We start from the raw sequence: 23,749 nt of genomic DNA, 5'->3' as shown, positions 1-23,749 counted from the left end.
GTTACTGTTAAAACAGTAGCAGTGTTTATTCTGAGCATTTAAAGAACTGGTGTTGTGAAAGAACTGTAAATTTTACATGAAGTTTTGTTGGATGATAAATCATCCAAAGAAAAGATTCTTCACAATTAGTCTGCAGAATTTCATCATGGTCATGCTTGCAACAATCATGAATTTTGTGAAGGGCAATCAATATCGATTGTTGTTCCAAAAAATGTTGATGCTATGCGTAACATGATTGAAGAGGATGGCAAGTGAGTTACCAGGAGACTGAGGCATATTTAGGCATACTGAAGGCTGCATGCAGCCTCCTGGATTTTGGTTTATGCATGAACATTTAACTGTGAAAATCTCTTCCCCAATGGATTTCACACAAATTGACCAAAGCTCAAAAAGAAGCTAGTTTCGATATTTTTGGAAAGAAATGCATGAAAATTCAACTGATGAAATGCAAAATCTGTATACAAAATTGTAACAGCAGAAAAAAAATTTTGAAATATGAGTCTGAAATCAAGCAACAGTCAATTCTTTGGGTGTTCCAAGGTGAACTGAAACCTACAAAAGTGATACATCCACAAAGCCCTCTCATGACATGAATACTTGTTTCTTTGCTTGCATTGGACATGTCACTTTATAAGATCAAAGAACAGGAAACCAGTAATACAACTGAAAACATCATCATCATCATCATCATCATCATCATCATCATCATCATCCTGTTTCACAGAATGACGTTATTAGAAAGCTCAGCAACTTTTTCAGCACGGCTGCTTGTGTGTCTATCAAACACTATACAGTGAGCACAACAAAATTAGTTACCTTTGTTTTTCTTAAGGCCAGTGAAATCTCCTAATATTATTAGTAACTCATCTTCTTGGAAGTTATCATGTGTCATCTGCTCTATACTGGAGAAGGAATCTTCATTGCTGTCTTTTACATACATATTAAGTAATGATATTACAGTATCAGTAACCTGAAACAGTATGAGAAAGATATGCATTGTTAGCTCTTAAATTAAAGTTCAAAAATAGTAAAATTGTTCTTTAATATAAGGGAGCATAGGCGTGCAAAAGTCCCTGACTTTAGCACCTTCCAATTGGAACTGAAAAATTAATTTGGCACCACATGTAAGCTTAATCACTCATTATGTAACTGTGTGAATGTCAGGAAGTTCCACATCTGTGGAGTTACATCATGAAGTTTTCACCAAAATGCTAGGCATCTCATGGGAGTGTGTTGGTTTCATTATCAACAATATCCTAGATATAAGGAAACTTTCCGCATAGTCGGTGCCAAAATGTTTGAACAGTGAATGGAAGAAAGCCCCAGATGAGACATCCAGAGTTGTGGTAGCTAATTTTGGAAACTTATGGTTAGGTTGCTGACTTAGGATTAATCCTGGCTCCACATTTATTATCTTGAAATAAAGGAACAATCAAAGGAACTGGGACTCCGTGACCAGAAAGTTCCACATCCAGAAATCAATCAAAAAAGTCACGGCACCCATTTCCTGACACGAAGATGTTATTCTCTGCTGGTGGGCCATCTTTCTCGGCTTTCTAGTATAACAGGAGAGTATTACACCAGCCTCCTCAACTGTTCACCATGGAAAATTCATCCAAGGGGTGATTTTGTGGTGAGACAATGTGCCCTTGTAAATGTCCCTAGTTGTAGATGCCAAATTAAAGGCCTTACGTTTCCAGCTGATTGACCATCTCTCTCATTTAACTGACGTGGCCCCTCTGGACCACCATCTATTTCCTAACCTGAAGAAACATCTCATGGGTCATCATCATTTAGACACCAATGAACATGTCAAACAAGCTGCTGAGAGCTCATTTGACTATGGATCACATTTTTTTCTTACTTAATGGACTAGAAAATATGCATCAATGATTTAAGAAGAGGTAGGGATGCAATATGTTAAATAAATGTGTACTGTCAAAACTCTGACACTATTCTTTTTGTGCAAAGCCAAGAACTATTCAAAATCCCCCTCCCCTACACTATCAGATTTTTCTCGGAATTTTTAAATAACTACTGACTCAGAAATATCAAACAGCCACAGACTGAAACACAAACTAAAGGTAGGTGAGGATTAATTTCATTTATACATTTTTGTCCTTAATTTTTAAATACAACTAGAGAGAAATTGAAGACATGATACGTAATGTACCATAAAGAAATCTAAATATGACATTTGTTCACCGAAAGGTAGAGAGATACACATGCTGAAAGACTATGAACAGTACAGGGACCTATTTGGAATTATCATATATATGAGGCAGTAACTCACAAATCTGAATCACTAGAAAAAAACCATTTTGGCCAACAGAAGTAGAAAGAAACATCTGATGAGAAAAATGTGCTTTTTATGCAGAGGTTTGAGTGACTTAGTCATTACAAAATTTGTAAATTTTATTTCCTGTATTTCTTTCTCTTCAAATAAAGGATTAATACTGCTGGAAGATTTACATGTGTATACTAATTTGTCGGTTTGTCAGTCCTGCTGTATTTTTTGCTGTTTTGAACAACTGTAAGTAGATTATCTTCTTCTATCTCAGATGATGGTGATGATGATGATGATGACGACAACGTTTGGTTTGTGGGGTGCTCAATTGTGCGGTTATCAGTGCCCGTACAAATTCCCAACCTTTGCTCAGTCCTATCTCGCCACTTCCATAAATTATGATGAAATGATGACAACACAAACACCCAGTCATCATGAGGCAGGTAGGATGATGATGATGATGATGATGATGATATCAGAAGTAGATTATTCAGAATATAGCAAAAAACCATAGAACAACAAGAGAACACCAGCAGTGAGAAATTGTCAAAGAGAAAAGGGAAGAACCGGGCATGTGTCAAAGAAAAGGTAGGTTCAAGGCAAAGGAGGTAAAGTAAGATCAGTAATTACAAAAGTGATTTTTATTGTAATTATGAAGAAAATAATGACAGTAGTAGTAGTAGTAAATAATACCACCAGTAAAATAATAAAGTATTCACAGGACAGACAAATGTACATTTGATTCACAGTGACAGCTACTCTCAGTGACTGACTTGCAGTGGCTTGAATATCTTCATATACTGAGGAAGTTCAATACCTCATCTCTTGCAAAATTTACAAGGTCTCTCTGTTTCCCACATCGTCATTAGGTTGGCATGCACTACATTGACACTTCGGCTCATATCAAGTTCACCAATACACTCCAATACAGCCACTTTCACAGTTGGCCATCAACACACACTGTTGGCGACACTTATCATCTTGTTGAGCATGTTATGAAATATAAAAGCAAGAATCTCGAGTTTGATCATTTGGAGACTACTATTACCCACAAACATCACTTCAAAAACTTTATACGTTCTCAATTTATGCTAGTTTTTTCCTTATCCCCTTCCATAGCCTTCCCTCACACAGCTTTTCTATTAACATTCAACAATCCATATATTAAGTCCCCCCCCCATACAGCATTAGCTTACCTTACCAATACTTGTATTATAGTAATTATTATATTATCCCCTTCTCTGACCCTCCTGCAAAGCCACAGACTGCATGGACTGTAATTAAGAAAGTGTCATGATAATCTCTCTATTGGAGAAACTTCACTGAACTGTTCTTCCTCATCCACTCTACAGCTCTGATCTTGTAACTTCTAATTTCTATCTCTTTGGCTAACTGGAGGGGACACACTGCAGAAAGCAATACATAGATGATGATGAAGTTACTGATCCAGTAAGACGATAGTTCCGACGTTGACCAGTAGTGGCACCATGCACGCATACAGGCCATCACACTGAGTAGACATTACATTGAAAAATAAGGTTTAGTTGCCAAAAGAGTGGAGAATAATATGGTGTACAGGGGGATAGGGAAACGCAAAAGCTCAGTATGAACATATTGGAGACCTTGAAGTGAAATGGAAAGAAGATAAGAATTTCTAGTCAGATCAGTATATGGCCATATCAACAGCAGCAGAAAATGGTTTAACGAGAGTAGGAAGCATCATGAATAGAATGATGTGGCAGACAGAAAATTATTGTGAATAGTTCAGTAATATGATTATTCTGATCAGAATCAAAAGCAAATCTATGTCAACAACATATGTTCAGATATACATAATTATGTCACAAGCACAAAACGAAGAGACAGAAAGTATGTGGACACTGGAAGGAAGATGATACTCTAAAAATAATGGGGTATTGGAATGATGTAATAGGGAAAGAAATAGAAGACAGAGTTACAGCAGAATAAGGGTTTGGTAGTAGGAATGAAAGGGTAGGTAACATAATACAGTATTTTCTTTGGGAGATGTTGGAGAATTCCCACTTCAGCACCTATAGTTTCATGAAGTTCCGATATGTGGTGGCACTATACATAGCCTTCAAAATGGTGTCTGTAATGGGGGTGTGTTCCAAGCAGACTTGTCTGCGTTTCTTTTAGTGGAAAACCAGAGCATCACAGATATGCACTTGCAGAATGTATACGGAGACTTGGAAGTGAAAAACAGCACAATGAGTCATTGTGTGAGGCACCTGTCATCATCACAACAATGCTGCGCAAACCCATCCAGTCTCCCATGTGCCAGCTGGACACACACAGTTGTGACTCTTGTGATGTTGGAATGTGTGGACACCTCATTTGATGTGATTAACAGATCACGATTAAACATCTCGCTCCACAACTGTATGTCTCTGTTAGTAGTGCTGATACACTCATCCAAAATTTGCGGCACTTAAAGGTGTGTGCCCCTGGGTTCCTTGCTGCCTAACAGAAGACTACAAAGAACAATCAAGGACCATCTGTGCAGAATTTCTTGCGTGTTGTGAGGCTGATCTTGCCAATTTTTTGTAGTACATCGTCACAGGTGATGAAACTTGAGTTTATCATTTTGAACCAGAATGGAAACGGCAATCTATGGTGTGTGGCACCAAACTGCCTCTCCTCCAAAGAAAAAGTTCAAAGTTGCACCCTAAGCCAGTAATGCGCTCAGAAGGGGTTATTCTGTTTGATGTCCTCCCTCATGGTGCAACAATCAACCCTGAAATTTAGTCTTCTACCATCAGGAAATTGAAGGAATGATCTTAGCATGTTGTTGCCACAAAAATGCAAATGAACTACTACTTTGCCATGAGAATGCAATGCCTCACACAAGTTTGTGCACCTGAGAGGACCTCATAAAACTTCATTGAACTGTTCTTCCTCACCCACTCTACAGCTCTGATCTTGTAACTTCTAATTTCTAATTGTTCGGCTCACTGAAGGACGCACTCTGCAGAAAGCAATACACAGATGATGAGAAGTCACTGATGTTGCAAGACAATAGTTCTGACGTTGACCAGTACTGGTACCATGCACACATACAGGCCCTCCCAATAAGGTGGCATACGGCCATCACACTGAATAGACATTACATTAAAAATAGGTTTTACTTGCCAAAAGAGTGGGGAACAATATGGTGTATAGTAATCCTGAATAAAACCAACCTGCTTTCAGAAAAAAGTGTTGCATTACCTACTAAACGCCCCAACGCCCCAACTCTACGACTGTACATATGACAATGATGAACAACGCAGTAGATGGTTCAGTTAAAGAGGAAAGGACATCTCTCACAAAAAGGGCAATCACAGAAGATGAACAGACAAATATATGTACAAGGAAGGTAACTGAAAAGAAGCCTTGAGAACAGAATGAATATGTCAGTTGACAGACAAAAGAAAAAAGCATAAAACCACTCAGGAGAAAAGTCACTTAGGAATGAAATAAATATGAAGTGTAGGGAAGCTAAAGCAAAATTGTACAGGAAAAAGTGAAGAAATTAAAAAAGGAATTGTCATTGGAAGGATAGATCCTGCATGTAGGAAAGTAATAACACCTTTAGTGAAATTAAAAGCAAAGGTGTCAACATTATGAATGAAAGAGCAACTTCACTGTTAAAAACAGAGGAAAGAGCAGATTAGTGGAAAGAGTACACTTAAGGCCCCTACAGAGGTGAAGAATTGCTTTTGGTATTTCTAAAATCATTGAGTCACATGGAAACAAACTGACTATTCAAGTTTGTAGAATCTGCGGGATTAAAGATATACCATCAGACTTTTGGAAAAATATCATCCACAAAATTCTTAAGACAGCAAGGGCATGTAAGTGTGTGAATCAACTCATGAATCCAAGTTGCTGACAAGAACAATATACAGAAAATGTAAAATGAAAATTGAGGATCTGTCAGATGACAGTTAGTTTGGCTTTAGGAAAGAGAAAGCCACCAGAGAGGTAGTCCTAACAAAGTGCTTGATAGTGGCAGCATAGGCTTTGTCAACCTACAGAAAGGGCTCAGCGACATAAAAAGGTGCAAAATGTTCGAAATTCTCAGAAGAACAGCTTTAAGCTATAGGGAATTATGGTAATATACAATGTGTACAAAAACCCAGAGGGGAAAAATAAATATGAAAGCTCAAGAATGAGGTGCTCAGAGTAAAATGGGTGTAAGACATATGGAGAACACTGACAAGGAGGAAGAGAGGATGACAGGACATGTGTTAAAACATCTCAGAATACCTTCCATGATACTAGAGAGAGTTGCAAAGGGTAAAATTTCAAGGGGAAGACGATTGGAATATACTCAAAAAATAACTTACAGGTTGCATGCAAATGCTACCCTGAGATGAAGAGGTTGGTAACGGAGAGTAAGTTCTGGTGGGCTGTGTCAAACCAGTCTCAGAAAACTAATGATGAAAAAGAAAGTATAACTGCAGCAGATATCCCTTTCACCTTGAGTGAAACAAGAGGAAATATTACAGTTCATCACTTTGGCTACATAAATTTGTCTACCCATTGATAAAAAATTTGAAAAATGCTTTGTACTATCTCACAAGAAATGTGGAGAAAATCAAAAATTTTTGTAGGTTTCAACAGGTCATGATCAATTACTCAATCTGTGCATTTCACCACCATCATGTGCAAATTGTTTCCTTCATATGCCACAATACCCATAAATCTATACCCTGTACGACCAAATATACTTGGTCATATCCGCTCTTCCACTTTCAAAAGGAATCATTAACTCATACACAGTTATCAATAACAGGTATCAAAGTTAACAAACGAATAACTATATTGAAATTGTAATCTATTTACAAATTTAAACATCTCTGAAAATAAAAATGAAAATTTTATTTCATAACAACCTTGAATTTCATTAGCAGGACTCCAATACTGCGTGCCAACTTAGGACAGGCTTCACTTAGTTCAACTTCCTTTACTTGCAGAATCTGCAGGTCATTCCTGCAATCATAAATAAATCCAAGGCCAGCTGAACCCTGGAAGACAATGCAAATGATATTAAAATCACATTAAAAATATCTAAGGAATTCAGTACAAAGCAAATACATAAAGAAGCTATATCACACCTGGAAAATGGTTTAGATAAAAAATGTATTAATAGGTAATATACAGTTGGAAGCATTACTAATGTGAGATAAAATTCATTAAGTGTGGAATATATATTTACAGGTTGTTATTTTCAAATCTAGAAAACTGCACAGAAATGTTATCACAACATAAAAATTCAGAATACAATTGCAAACATTTTCCCATCAATGAATCACCAACAAAGTATGACATTCCTCTGGGCTTGATCCTATCCCTGTAAATGTTTCTGATGTAATTGGATAGATGGGTCTCCAAAAATTTGTGCCATTTGCTGATGACACTCATGCATAACTGACTGGATGTAGAATATAAAGCGTGCAGTCAACAGCAGAAAATTTGATGTCAACACAAACAAACTAATGTTACTGAAATATAACAATGAAAACAATCACTTTTTGACAATAATGTTACTGAAAATGTTAAAGAAAGAACAAAAAGCAGTATGTGTGAACTGTGAGATTTTCTCCACTCACCCAAAAATCTGTCCTAGTACGATTGAAAGGTAAAATAAGAATATGTAGGTGTCACAAAACTTTTGGGCTATGGGTTCAATATGGGCTGAAAAGGGTTATACTGATAACCAACTTGTCAAAAACACTCAAGAGTGTGCTACGATTTTAGAGTATTAAAATTTACAAGTACACAAAGAATGAGGAAGGCAAACCATGCTCAGTTCCATTCATTACTCTGCTATGGAATCAGTTTCTCAGAAAAAGCCAGTCACAGCTTGAATGCATTTATAACACCAAAATAAGGGAAAGAAATCACACTGAGAATAATTAATGCCTTCAAAAAATTGTGTCTTGTAAATTTTACTGTACTGGACTATACTATACGTGTTAGTTTATCCACAAAATCAACTTTTTCCCTAGGGACTACTTATGGAAAAATGTCATCTTAAGACATAACTAAGATGAGAGAAAAATTCAAAGAAACTATTTCCAGATCACCATAATACCACAAAAGTGTATCACTATACGACAACAGACTAGAATAAATAAAAATTGCTCGAGAACCAGCACTTGAGAAAAAATATAGGAAGCATTTCTAATGAAGCTCTCTGTTATAGATATGCAAAAACAGTAACTGTTATTTAAACTGATTAACTGAACTTGTTTGGAGCACAGTAAATCATTAACAGCAGCAACAACAGCAGCAGCAGCAGCACCATCCACTGGTGGATACAGGCCTGCTCTTGACTTTTCTTTTCACAAGTTGGTCAGCAGCACCCGTCCAGGCAGCAGTCTTTGGAGCACAGAGTTCGTTTGTGAGTAGTAACAAGCTTTTAACAACAATAAGCGAATTATTTACTTTGTGCATTTCAGTTTGAAATCTCAAATTTCTTGGGTATTTGTATTTCCGGTAGCCACAGTTTGGCATCTTTAACTACTGTGTACCATACATTTCTCCCATTTGTTTTGCATTAGGCATTTATTTTTATGTAAATGACACTTACAACTGCAGAACTTGTTAGTTGGTCAACAGCTCCCAACTAGCAGCATTTCAGAGCACAGCATTTTGTTTGCAAGTTCCACGTTTTAATCACAGTTTATTCTACAGTTCCTCTGACTTTAGGATGGATAGATACTGTGATTGCTAGGTTCATATCTGAACTAAGCTGGTGATCCTCAACTTGCAGCTCCAAGCAGTGCTGGCTTTGGTTACACAACTTGAGGCTTTTGCCAAAGGGCATCACTGTTGGAGGCTGGATGTAGGGATGCAAGGCATGTCCAGTTTGTCCCTCATGTCCTCCGATTGATCCACTACTGTGACTGTCCTGGGTACTGCACACATTGAGAACAACCCCTCAGTTGTGGTCTAGACGAAAGTTGTTTCTCAAGTGTGGGAAGCAGTGAAAGACTTCCTGAGGGGTTGATGAACAGGTTTTGGGTCTGTATGTGGCTGACAAAGGCACTGAGCCAGATGCAGTTGCTGGCCCTGTTTCAGAGGAAGCCTCTTGGTTTGACAAGATCTGGCCATTCAAATGGCATGACTTTACTAGTAGTTGGGAGCTCCAGTGTTTGGCACATAAGGGGCCCCTTAGGGATGTGGGGAAGAAATCCAATGTACACTCTGTGTGCGTACTGGGATGTGAGATTCCATATGAGGAACAAGTACTTCTGGATGCCATAAAGAGCACAGGGTGTAGCCAACTGCAGGTGTTGGCTCATGTCAGCACAAACAATGTGTGTCACTTTGGATCAGAAGAGATTCTCTCTGGTTTTAGGTGGTAGCTGAATTGGTAGTTTGCCAGTCTTGCTTGTGAGATGAAGACAAAGCTCACCATCTGTAGCGCTATTGACAGGACTGACTGTGCACCTTTGGTACGGAGCCACGAGGAGAGAGTGAATCAGAGGCTCAGATGGTTCTGCGAACCATGTAGATTGTAGAATTCTTGACTTGCACCATAGGATGATGAGGTTTTGGGTTCTGCAGAATAGGTCAGGTGTCCATTACACACAGGAGATGACTACAAGGGTAGTAGGAGATGTGAGGAATGGAATGAGCAGTTTTTTAGGTTAGAGGGTCTCAGGAAAGTGCAGAAAGGGCTTCAGGTTCAAAGGGTGTAGAACAAACACGGGAAGAGGGTAGGCACAGAAACAGTTGAGAAAGAACCATGACTGCAAGCACTAATCGTTACAGGTACCAAAAGCTAGTTGAAGCCATAAATAAGTTCAGTCAAAATTTTTACAAAGGTCCTAACAATCTCTAAAAAGGATAGATTACAAACAGTTGGTGGTGGAGTCTTTGTTGCTATTATAAGTAGTTTAACTTGTAGCAAATTGAAACAGATATTTCCTGTGATAGTATGAGTAGAAGTTATACTTGACAACCGGAATAAATTAATAACTGATTCCTTTTACTGATACCCCAAATCAAATTATACAGCTGATGAACAGTTCAAAGAACTCGTACAATTATAGTAGGTGGTGACTTCAATCTACCCTCAATTTGTTAGTGAAAATACATATTCAAAGCTGGTGTTAGGTAGAAATTGTCCTAAATGTTTCCTGTGAAAATTATTTTGAGTAATTAGTTCAGGTGCCTACTCAAAGTGTAAATGGTTGTGAAAACATACTTGATCTCTTAGCAACAAATTATGCTGAGCAAGTAGGGGGCATCAACATGGATGTAGAGATTAGCAAGGGCAAGATATTGTAGTGAGGCTAACCATCTCAACATCCTAATTCAGCAAAATTAAACACAAAATATATCTATTTAAAAATGCAAATAAAATTTTGCTCCACACCTTCCTACGTAACAGCTGCCACTCCTTCCCAAATAACTATGTAAGTTTAGACGAGATAAGGCTTAAATTCAAAGAAATAGTATCCGAGGCAATTGAGAGATTTATACCAATAAAATTAATAAGAGATGGTGCTGATTCCCCATGGTACACAAAATCTCCAAGACTGGCTAAATTTTACTGAAGCTTGAAACACAGCCCGCACTTCAATGTGGGATGTTTTTAACAGCTTTCACAATGAAGAAACTCAGCACAGATTTCAATGTGGGATGTTTTTAATGGATTCCAAAATGAAACTGTATCTCTAAATCTGACAGAAAATCCAGAGAGATTCTGGTCTTAGGTAATGTACATCAGTGGAAAGGCACAATCAATACTCTCACAGCACAATACCAATTGCAAAATTACCAATGGCAGTTCCACTAGAGCAGAGTTACTGAATTCAATTTTCAGAAATTCCTTCACCAAAGAAGATGAAGTAAATATTCCAGAATTCAAATCAAGAACAACTGCCAAGGTGTTTAATTTAGAAGTAGGCACCCTCGGTGTAGTGAAGCAGCTTAAATCACTTAATGAAGACCTGTCTTCTGGTCCATACAGCATACTAGTAAGCTTCCTTTCAAAGTATTCTCATGCAATAGCCCCATACATATACATATACATTCGCTCACTTGGTGAGAGATCCATACCAAAAGACTGTAAAGTTGCACAGGTCACACCAAAACTCAAGAATGGAGTAATCCACTGAATTACAGACCCATATCACTAATATCAATTTTCAGTAGGATTCTGGAACATATATTATGTTTGAACACTATGAATTACCTCAAAGTTAAAAGAGTATTGACTCAGTCAGTACAGATTCAGAAAATATCATTCCTGAGAAACACAAGTAGCTCTTCATTTGCATGAAGTAATGAGTGCTGTTGATAGGGGATGTCAAATTGATTGCATACTTTTAGATTTCCTCATAAGAGTTATCTAATCAAATTGCATGGCTATGGTATGTATCATTTCAGTTGTGCGAGCAGATCCATGACTTCCTCTCAGAAAGGTTACAGTACATAATAATAAATAGAAAATCACAAGGTAAAATGGAAGTGATGTCCCGTGTTCCCCAAGGAAGTGTTATAGGCCCTCTGATGTTTCAAATCTACATAAACAATTTAAAAGAGAATTGAGTGCCCTATTAGACTGTTTCCACATGGTGTTGTCATTTACTGTCTAGTAAAGCAATCACAAGATCAAAACCAATTGCAATATTACTTAGACACAATACCTGTATCATGCAAAAAGTGCCAATTGTCTCTCAATAATGAAAAGCCTAATATCATCCACATGAGAGAGAGAAAAAAACTACAGGCTGTAAATTTGACTAAAATACCTATGAATTGCAATTAGGAACAACTTACGCTGAAACGATCACATAGACAAAGTTACAGGGAAGGCAAACCAAAGACTACTTTTTATTGGCAGAACACTTAGAATGTAAAAGGTCTACTAAAAAGACTGCTTACACTACACTTGTTCACCCTCTACTAGAGTATCGCTGTGCTACATGGGATCATTACCAGATAGGACTGACAAGACGTCAGAAAAGTACAAAGAAGATTGGGTTGATTTGGAGGGAAAGACCAAACAGCGGATTAGGGAAGTCGGCTGTCCCCTGCCAAAGGAACCATCCCGGCATTTGCCTGAAGCGATTTAGGGAAATCACGGAAAAACTAAATCAGGATGGCTGGATGCGAGATTGAACTGTTGCCCTCCCGAATGCAAGTCCAGTTTGCTAACCACTGCGTCACCTCGCTCGGTTACAACGAAGGGCAACTCATTTTGCATTATTGGCGAAACTGGGGAGAGAGTGTCACAGATACGATAAGCAATTTGGGATGGCAATCAATAAAACAAAGGCATTTTTCATTGTGTTGAGATCTTTTCATGAAATTTCTATCACCAACTTTCTCCTCTGAATGAGAAAATATTTTACAGGGTTGATTTGGGGAGGAGAACAAACTGCGAGGTCATCGGTCTCATCAGATTAGGGAAGGATGGGGAAGGAAGTCAAATGTGCCCTTTCAAAGGAACTATCCCAGCATTTGGCTGAATCGATTTAGGGAAATCACAGAAAAACTAAATCAGGATGGCAGGACGCGAGAGAAATGATTGTCATAATAAAATAAGAGAAACCAGAGCTTTACAGATAGATTTAAGTGTTGATTTTTCTCATACGCTAGTAGAGAGTGGAACAGTAGAGAAATAGTCTGAAGATAGTTCAAAGAACCCTTGCCAGGAACATAAGTGCGAACTGCGGAGTAGTCACACAGATGTGAATCTATGTATGGTCTTCGAAGATAAGCACCCATGCTGCTCTTCAGGTTTTGTAATGTCTTTCACCCACCTTCCATTATGGCGTCATCTCTGTCTTTCCTTGTCTCTTGGAACCCAGCATAGAATGACAATATGAGAGGGAGTAGAGGGGGAGGGGGGGGGGATGTGCAGTGCTTGCTGGCTCGCTGGCTGGCTGGCTGTGCATGTGCAGGTCAACCATCACCTGTTCTGTTTGATGTACCTATTCTAGTGCATGTCTGTTTAATGATATAAGTGTATCAAGTGTCAATTTAATTACCAGTATATTCCTAATTGACCCAGCATCAAACCAGTTTCATTATGACTGGTTTCATATTCGGTGAAAGTAGAATGTGCATATTTAGTTCCAAACATCACAATTTATGATGATGATTATAACTGCTTTCATCATCACAGAACCAGGACATGTGGATAATGTATAGATGCTCTTGCTCAGGGAAATGTGTCCACTTTAAGAAGATTATCACTGCTGTAGTTGCGCGTACTGAGCATGTTGCATTGTCACTGTGTACCAGCCACCATCATAGGTTGAGGCAAAGTCTTTCTTACATTTACGTGGGTCCAAACATTCAAATGGTTGTAAAACTCTGCCTTGGCAATTTACTGACAAACAGTTCCTTTAATACACACACATTCCAACTAACTGAATGTCAGTGTAACATTGTCACCATCATCACTGATTTCACATATCAACTAATACTAAATTTTCAGATTCAGTTATTATGAAAGTGATAACAACATGCAGCAAAACATTTTCCTTGAATTTATAACTGTCATACATCCAAACTGTAAACGGCTACATACGATTTCTTATTTGTGCACTTTAGGTTGTTTTGTTTTGGTACACAAAAGAAACTAGGGTCATATGCTCCCCTTGGTGAGAGGGCCGAGAAGAGGTCATCCAAGTCGCTGGGAGAGGATTAATTCCCAAGAGACTGTTCCCATGAAGGGTGGACCAATGGTGACGCTGAAGTGACACAACCTGCTGACAGACGGCAACACAGAGATTATCGGAAGGAATGGAAGAACTAGTGGGCCAAGGTACGAGGGCTGCAACCTTGGCTGAAGTGTCAACGGGCTCATTCCCGGTCAGATCGACATGACCAGGAACCCACAAAAACATCACAGTGGCTCCATCAAAAGTGAGCAAGTGACAGCTTTCCTGGACCCATTTCACTAAGAGATGGATGGTGTACAGCACACAGAGGCTCTGGAAAGCACTAAGAGAGTCTGAGCAGATGACGCAATTGAAAATCCTTTGTCACTGTGTGTACTGCGTGGCCGGATACAGGGCGAGGAGCTCTGCTGTAAATAATTAGCAGTGTTCTGGAAGCCGATACTGAAAATTGTCGGCACCAATGACGAAAGCACACCCGACACCATGGTCCATCTGAGAGCCATCAGTGTACATAAAGGTACTATCATGAAGGTCTGTGTGAAGGCTGTGAAACTTACAGCAATAGAACAAGGCTGGAGTAGTGATCTAACAAAGAAAATGAAGGCCAAGGTGAACAAAGACTGCCACACAAAGACAAGGTGGTGAAAGGTTCACACCCATTTGGAAAGTGGCAGGTAACGTGAAGTTAAAGCTGTGGGAGCAAGAGCCAAAAGCTAACTCCAGGAGGTAACAGAGATGAGGGACGCACCCTATACTGGCGATCACAAGAATCATTGTAGGAGATGGCATAGCATGGGTGGCCAGGCATGGCAGAAAATTGGCATGCGTATCTGCTGAGGAGAAAGGCAGTAAGACAGCAGTAGTTTGGTAGATTCTGCATACAGACTCTCAACCAGGCTAGTGTAAAAGGCACCAGTGGCCAAATGGATGCCATGATAATGGATAGTACTGAGACATTGTAAGAGAGACAGATGTGCAGATGAATAAACAAAACACACACAGTGTAGTTTTGAAAGTGCTGCTGAGGACAAGGACATTGAGGGACCATGTATAGTGGGCAGCCATGTAAGAGTAAGGACAGTGGAAGAGACTAATTGCACCACCAAAAATTCATACAATCAGTTTTGACAGTGGAAAAGCAAAAGCCATTGTTGATGCTCCATGAGTAATGACGATCGAGACATCGCTGATGACCCCGACAAGAAGACAAGTCCATGGAGAACTGCAATAAATCACAAAATAGTCAATGAAAAGGGAGCCGGAGATGCCAGATGGGAGACAGGCTATAACACAGTTAACAGCGATAACAAAGAGGACGACGCTCAGGTTGGAACCCCTGAGGCACACGGTTTTACTGGATAAATGTGTCCAATAAGGCAGAACCTGTAAGTTCCTTGAAACCTTGGTCTCTTAAAAATTCCTGAAGGAAATGAGGCATGGAGCCATGAAAGCCCCACGTGTAGAGAGTACGGAGGATTCCATTCCTCCAGCAGGTGTTATAGGTTTTCTCCAAATCAAAAAACACAGCCGCAGTCTGGTATTTCCACAGAAAATCATTCATGACATGGGTTGACAAAGTGATGAGATGGTCAACTGTAGAACAGTGTGGTTGAAATCCACACTGTGTAGTAGTTAACAAATTGGGACATTCGAGCCACCATACCAGCCAGGCATGAATCTTTTTTTCCATCACCTTGCAACCGTAGCTGGTCAAAGAAACTGGGGGATAACTACAGGGCTTAGGTACAGGTATAACAGTGGCTTCATGCCAGCATCTGGGAACGTGCCCTCAGCCCAGATGTGATTGTACATATGAAAGAGAAAGTGCCTGCCCACAAGAGAAGGTTCTGCAACATCAGAATGTGAACATCATCTGGCCCTGGGGCAGAGGCTTGGGATGAAGTGAGAGCATGATCTAGCTTCCTCATAGTAAAGGCGACATTGTAGCACTCGCGATTCTGAGAAGAGAAGATTATCACCCGAGCCTCCTCCACTCTGATTGAGGAAGGCAGGTTGATAGTGGGCGGAGCTCGAAATCTCCATAAAATAATGGCCTAAGATGTTGGAGATAGCAATAGGGTCCACTATGACATCATCAGCTACTGTCAGGCCAGAAATTGGGGAACAGACCTCTGTCCCAGAGAGCCATCGGAAGTTGGCCCACACAACAGGAGGGAAAAGGTGAAGTGAGGAAGGAAAATGCAGACGGCAAAAGGTTGAAACCAGGTAGTCAGGGAGATGGGTTGCCTGTGATCATCATCCCACAGAACAGCATGAACCCCTCCCCTACCCTACCCCCCCCCCCCCCCCCCCCATGAGATAGAATGCCATTCTTAGTGGGAAGGTCAAAGCAGACCCGGTAGAGATGTGAGAGCTCTAAGCAGTCATGAGGATGCAATTTGATTCCTGAAGGCAGAGAACAAGCGGCAGCTGCAGTTCCAAGAGCAGCCGTAAGTCCTCTTTTTTGGATCAAAGATTGTGCATGTTTGACTGGAGGAGAGTCATAACAAGGAAAGGGGAACAGGGAAAAAATGAAGGGGTATCACCTCGGCAGCTGCTAATGCCAGCCTTCGAAGACTCACTGCTACAGGGTGCGGACACTGGAGGATTCTGCTCCATGAGATCTACATAGGCGTCGGCACTCTCCTTCTGTCAGTGTGCAGAGTCCAGGGCAGAGAAACAGTTGGCGGTGTGCACCAGTGACATGGGTCAGCCGGGTTTTTGAATTGTGCAACTGGAGTTAGCCAAAACAATCACCTCTGTTTATCATGTCTTTCAAGCAATGCCCACAGTCAACAGAAAGCATCAGTTTGTTTCCCATAACAAACAAAATTATTTTTCAAACAAAATTATTTTTAAATCAGAATTTTGCAAGTCCATTCAACAGAAAGCTCTCAATTAGTCTAGACTTAGATTTGTTTTTTCATTATGTATTAACCTGACAATAAAATATGAAGAATAAATCAGCAATCCAGCAGCGAACTAAAGCTCTGCATGCTTGGCAATAGCAGTCAGCTCTTTGAGCTTTACTGTCCCCATTAATACATATAAATGAGCCGATATCCGGCAGTTCTCCCGTGTTTTTATGGAACACACAAAATACTGCTTTAAAAATAATTTTGTTTGTAATGGGAAACAAACTAATGCTTTCCATCAACACTGGTCACTGCATGAAACACATAGTGAGCAGTAATTGTTTCAGATGACTCCAGCTACACAATTCAAAAACAAAATCACAAATATCTGCTGAAACACCATACATTTCGAACCTGATGTGCTGTTATCAGTGTGATCATTACAACTACATTCAAATGTCCTGTCAACACTCGGCCAAATGTGTAACCTGTGGTAGGGATGCCCAGGAGAGCGATTGTCTGCCTCCTCCTCCTCCTCATCCTCCTCCCCGCTGTATCAGTGTAATGGCGGCCATGCAGCGTCTGTGATAGTCCCTTGCATCTCAATGGGTGGGGCGTCCTGAAGATCCAGGACAGATATCTTATGCATCAATGTGAGACCCTGACCAGTCTTAAGAGACACACCTTATAGCTAAATGTTTTTGAATCCATGAGAGACCATTTTTGATTTCAAATAATACAGGCAATCGTTTCAACTCGAGTGTGCGTGATTTACAAAAATCATGCAAGTGGTTATTTTTCTCTTGTAAGCTATTTGCACATGTAATAGGGGCAAGGAGTTCCAAAGTGACTCCTATAGTAATGAGTTAAGTTTTACCACTTCAGTAAGGATTTATTCAGTTTTTCCGCAGCTCTGGAGTGCCCTTTCTCGAAATTTTTGGAACATGGTCATTTCTAGTAGCAACCATAATAAAGAGGACCAATTTGCTTTCACTGATCACTTAATGAGTCTGAGCATACAACGAATTTCACCAACTGGATATATTTCATCTTCTCTAGTGCCCCAAGATCATGTTGAATTCACTGAACACAGAAATTCATTTGGAAGATCGATACTGAGGTCACAATCAACGAAAACAGCAGACCAGCCAAGATGTCCCTTGCCTACAATCATCAGTGAATGCTGATACATAATTGCATTAATCATTTAAAATTTCATAAAACACAAAATTAAAAACATATCTAAAATTATTTTCATGTTCCAAACTTGAGTTTGGGTTGGTGAAATGAGACCATGCTTTAGGCTTATTGCAAATGCCCTCATTAATTGTGGACAACTGAAGACAATTTGTTCCACAAAAGTGCAAGATTCTCAAACAGCAGGCAACCTTTTGACTGTTGCCACTGGATGAAGTCTTTGAACACAAGCTAGGGTGTGGGGTTGGTTCTGTGGAAGACCGAGACCCTCGTGATAATCAGTCATCTTGAGCCTTATAAAAGTGAGCAGAGGTGCCTTGAATTTTGAGGTCACAGATCCTCTTAACATAATTCCTTTTGTGGCTCTCTCTCATGTCAATGGCAACTTCATGAAAATACATCAAGTAGGTGACAGCAGAGTAATGCAGTGTGTTATTTACAACTATAGTCACCCATCATTTGGCCCTATCACAAGTAAGGTTATCCTTAGGTGAAAATTATACCCTTTTAACACAGGGTACAAGCGAGTTTAAACTTTTCCCTGCAAATTTAAATACATGGTTCTACCACAAACTGAAAGTTTTAGCCCGCCCATGTGCCTTGAACCCATTAATTTCCATTGCAGTACAGCAGCAATCCAGGCAGTGAAGTTCTTTATCTTTCACTATACCATCCTGCCAAGTTAAGAATCTAAAAATATGATGAAATGGCTAAGGGGCAGGGATGTACACTCACAAGGACTTCATAATTCCTAGTATCTGTTGAAATGCCATTAGACACATCGTAAAAAACTACCACTGAGTGGCATGATGGTCTAGGACTCTCACTTTCTTGTTGTTTTGGTCTGCAGTCTGAAGAATGATTTGAAACAGCTGATCATACTAGTCTATCCTGTGCGAGTCTCATTTATCTCAACATGAAGATTGCAACCTACATCCACTGACGAACGTGCTTGTGGTAGTCAGATCCCGGCTTTCTTTACAATTCCTTTACAGTTATTATCTGCCGTTACCAAAATTAACTATTTTTTGATGCCTCAGTATGTGTCCTGCAGATCAATCCCTTCATTTAGTCAAGTTTTACTATAAATTTATCTTTTCCTTGATTTGATTCAGTACCTTTTCATTAGCTGTCTCTGACCTATTGATATAATATTCAACATTCTCCTATAACATCATGTTTCAAAAGCTCTTATCCTCTACTTGTATCTATTGTTTAGCATTGAAGTTTCACATATGTATAAGACTACAATCTTTACAAATAGTTTCAAGTTTTAAAAAAATACTTCCTCACACTTATAGTTATACTGAACTTGTGACTCAGCCTGGCTACACACGAGTAGCATTAAGTATTTATGACCAGACGACTTGTGTGACCCAGCACTTTTTGTTTGCAGGTCACTGCACAGAATTATCAATAACTTTCGGAGTCCAACGTTAAGTAACTGAATGTCGTGGCTTTCATATAACTTATGCAATGTTAACAACACGTGGCAGAAAAGTTGGCTGGAGGCAAACTTAATTGGCTTTTGGAGTGACATCTCATGGCAATGATGGGAGCACATCGTGATGTAAGTAATATGTTTACAACCAATGTAAATACCGTATGTGAATCACATGTTTATGTGTGAGATTCAGTATGTACTGGAGGTTGGCTAAGGTGGCACAGATAAAAGAAAAAATACAGATGATATACATGTACAGTGCACATGTTTAGCTCAGTCACAGCACTCTGCTTGTGAAGCTTAGTATGCACTGTGATGCACTGCTGAGACTCATTGCTGCAATTCTTTGCTGTGGACTTTTTATGGCAGAATATTTTGCCATGCCACACAAATAATCATTTATAGGACTGATTCAAGGAAGGCAGAAAGAGAAAAGTTGAGTCATCTGCTGCACTGCTAAAAATACACACTGTATACAAACGAAGCAAAGTTGCTGAAGTACTTGTTTGGAAAATGTTCTGCTTGCAGCATAAAAAATAAAACACCACATATTCTGAATTCACGTGTTTTCACTATGCTACTGTTCTCAAACAATTCCAGGGAGACCACTGGTTAAAAACATTCGATTATTTCAAGTTTTAAGTCTCACGTCACAGCCTGGTTATCTTTCCGTTACTGGTCATATTTATTACAATACTTCAAAGCTGAATAACTCACTGCCCATTGTCCAAAGAATCTGCAGTGAATTAAGAGTGCAAATTGCCATTGCTAACGTGAGGGAAGCAGAAATTGGCAGTCTGAAATTTACATATTTCAAAACGAACATTTCCACATAACTGAGAGGTGAAGCTAGCTTAAATAGCTGAGTAAAAAATGTGACCCAGCTAAGATTCAGTCCCCACAACCTTCCAGCATCCAACCACATATTCTACTGCTGGACCAGCACATTTGATGGGAATTACATCTGGCTTGCTGCATTCTCCCTATTACATTTTTACAAGTGGATTTGCATGTACATATTTTTCACTTTTAGTATTTGCATTAGTCTGTGACATCATATTCATCTTTTGTGCTACTTTTTTTTCTTCCACTGTAGTAGCAAATGATTATTTGAGGGTAGGTGCTTTTGTGCCTTAAATACTTTTCTCTCAGTTTGCTGTGTAGTACTCACTCAGGAAATTCAATTTCCTGGGTATTCTGCTGCACCTAGTAAAGTGGACAACTTTGAGACAAAGAGATAGATTACTGGGAGGTTGGAAGAGAAAGAACAGGACAGAGAGTATAATAAAGTGTAACTTTATTTTAAATAATAAAGCTAAAAACAGTATTACCAATATTTAATGAACCTCAATAAGAATAGCGAGACTTGTTTGAAAAATAAACAAAAAGCATTACACATAAACCATTTGAGTGTATGACAAAATGTGCTCACAATCAGAAGAAGAACTGCAAGAATTCTAAAAAGAGAATAAATTCTTTTACTCTTATCAGAATATTTTATTTGATTATTGTATGTGACAGCACTACTTTCAAAACATTTTGCAGCCAGTGCACTACCAATTATCCTATCCACCCTCACTTTCCAGATAAAATCAAAGCCTCAACTTGTTCCCTGTAGAAACTAAATTTTTATTTAATTGATCAGCAATGCTCAGAAAATCATTGGTGAATACTGTACATATATCTGATTTGTCAGTAACAGAAATATTTTTACTATGAACTGACTTTATGTCATTAACCTTATGCTGCTGACCAGACACTTCGTTCACAACTGACCATATGGCTTTAATTTTATCCTGTGAATTAGCTATTCTATTTGCATACCACATACTCTTTGCCTTCCTAATAACTTTTTAAGCACCTCACAATACTGTTTGTAATGGGCTACTGCAACTTGACTGTGCCTACTTATATCAAAATGTTAGAATTCCCACTTTGTTCTACATTATATCCTTATCCCACTAGTCAGCCACTCGGGCTGCCTATTACTGCTAGTACGCCATTTACAACATTCTAATGGAAAGAAATGCTCAAAGGGCATGAGTAAACAATCTGCCACTCTTGTTCCTTGACAAGGTTTAAAAAACTCTCTATTGCTGTTGGATTAACTTTCCTACAAAGTTTGTAATTATATGTGACATTTGTTTGAGTACAAAAGCCTTTTAGTGTTAAAATTTGTGCATTGTGGTCTGAAAGGCCAATCACCCTTTTACTAACAGAATGCCCATCTAGTAGTGAAGAATGAATAAAAATATTGTCTATGGCTGTGCTACTGTATCCGGGTACACTAGTAGGAAAAAACACAGTCTGCATCAGATCATATAAATTTAGGAGATCTACCAACATCTCTTTCTTGCTCCATCATATACAAAATTTATATTGAAGTCACCACATACAACTAAATTTTGGTACTTCCTACAAAGTGAATCAAGAATCCCCTCTAGCTACAGCAGAAATGCTCTGAAGACAGAGTTAGGGGACCTATAAATAACAACAATTAGAAGTTTAGTTTCACTAAATTCAACTGCCCCTGCACAACATTCAAATATCTGTTCAGTGCAGTGCCATGATATGTCTACGGACTCAAATGGAATACTGTTTCTTACGTACATAGGCACTCCCCCACCCCGCAAGGATCTCCTTGACAAACAGCCAGCTAATCTGCATCCTGGTGAAGGAAGCCCCTGAATTGGCAAATTATTTAAGTGTTGCCCCGACATATCAATAATTTCAGAGTCAATATCTATAAGTAGTTCACTAACTTTATCTCTAATACCTCTTATATCTTGATGAAATACGCTAATTCCTTCTCTACTTGGAAACATGACATCCTTTGAAGGTGAGCTCTTAGAGGTACTTCCTTTAAACAGTTATACCTTCATATACTGCCAATTTCATCATGTGGCAAGATAAAATGGTTAATCCCTTAATTCTCACCCCCCCCCCCCCCCCCACCCCCATACATGAAGGCATGTCTGCACCCAGGCAAACACATCCTGAGAAATTTGTGTTTATGATTTATGCACAATAATAATGTAAATTTTGAACACCTTTTTCCCACTTTATTAATTCCCAACATTTCTGCATCTGACATGGACCATACCATTCCATTTTAATAACTCTTTTTACTACAGTATTTCTGTTGGAAGGGGCTCATCCTCTGTCATGTCACTAAATTTTTCTATTTTGGTGAAACTTGTCACGGTGTAAGTACACAATTCGAGGTAAAATTACAGTAGTGTACAAGTTCTGCCACTGCTAAGCAATGAAACCATCTTGTTTCTTTTTTCCATACCATTTATGGTGCAGAAAACCAGGATAACAAAACAAGTAGGCTGCCTAAAAATAAGTCTTCGGTTTGCAAATACGTCGTACTAACCTTGAAATTTTCAACTGTTTTCTCACAGGTGCAGCACTTCCAGTTTTTTGAATTATCCTTCCATTCTGCAACTTTACGTAGTGTTGGACTGTTAAGTTCTTCACATATCTGAAACATTAAATTATACAATCTCTGATGCTATGCTGTCAATATTTTAAAATGTGAAACTAATTTGTGACTTAGTATTACAGCATCTATGAAAATATGAATCTGATATAGTTACAAAATAAACTCCGAATCAAATTATTGTTGCCAAAAATAACTCCTGCATTGCAATCAACAAAGTCTTTGTTTTCATAAAAATGTTTTTCAAGCACCAACCCTCCCAGAAATGTGTAATCAGCTCATTGCTCGTACACGTTCAACATGTATTGTGTTTCTCCAATTCCCCTCCTACTTTTTTTTATGTGCATTCTTCCTGACAAGTACTTTAATTTGATATGGAAAATCGTGTCAATAATGATTAACACTTCTTTGGTTTTAATACCTTTAACAATTTAACTGCAAGTTTGATTAAAACAGCACAGAAGAAAGAACACTCACGTATTCATGTACACACAACAAATGAATTTTTACATTAAAATACATAATTGAATAAAGTACTACTAAAAGGTTTAAATGGCATAACTATTCACCCAGCAAACTTTGTCATCGGAATATGACTACATCCAAGAAAACCTTCTGTGTGCTCCCTACCAAAAAGTCCTCAATCCAGTCAAAAATTTCACTTGATACGCCATATGCTCATTCTTTTGACAATAAGCATAGGTGGGCCACTGAGATGAATGATTTCTGGGAATCAAGAAATACTTCATCTACCTGATTGTCTTGATCCAATGGTTTCAGTATGTCATGTAAGAAAAGTGCAAGTTGTTTCCACATGATCAGTGTTTTTGAAATCCATGCTGGTTGGCATTGAGGAGGTCATTCTGT

At 38.9% G+C, this 23,749-nt stretch overlaps 1 protein-coding gene across 4 annotated transcripts in view; it reads right to left on the bottom strand.

Moving 5' to 3' along the window:
• The window catches only part of LOC126457219 (endonuclease/exonuclease/phosphatase family domain-containing protein 1-like), a 130,486-nt gene that overhangs the window by 18,482 nt on the left and 88,255 nt on the right, over positions 1–23,749 (bottom strand). For all 4 annotated transcript variants that reach the window (XM_050093344.1, XM_050093342.1, XM_050093343.1 and 1 more), the window contains exons 9-11: positions 22,817–22,924; positions 7,186–7,317; positions 817–970 (exon numbers count right to left, since the gene is read on the bottom strand). In XM_050093344.1, the coding sequence (XP_049949301.1) occupies positions 817–970; positions 7,186–7,317; positions 22,817–22,924 (394 nt within the window). The remainder of the gene's footprint in view (positions 1–816; positions 971–7,185; positions 7,318–22,816; positions 22,925–23,749) is intronic.

This window comes from Schistocerca serialis, chromosome 2 (genome assembly GCF_023864345.2).
Source record: "Schistocerca serialis cubense isolate TAMUIC-IGC-003099 chromosome 2, iqSchSeri2.2, whole genome shotgun sequence".
Lineage (NCBI taxonomy): Eukaryota > Metazoa > Arthropoda > Insecta > Orthoptera > Acrididae > Schistocerca > Schistocerca serialis.
Note: the sequence above shows the minus strand (reverse complement) of the source record. Positions and strands in the feature narration are given on the sequence as shown.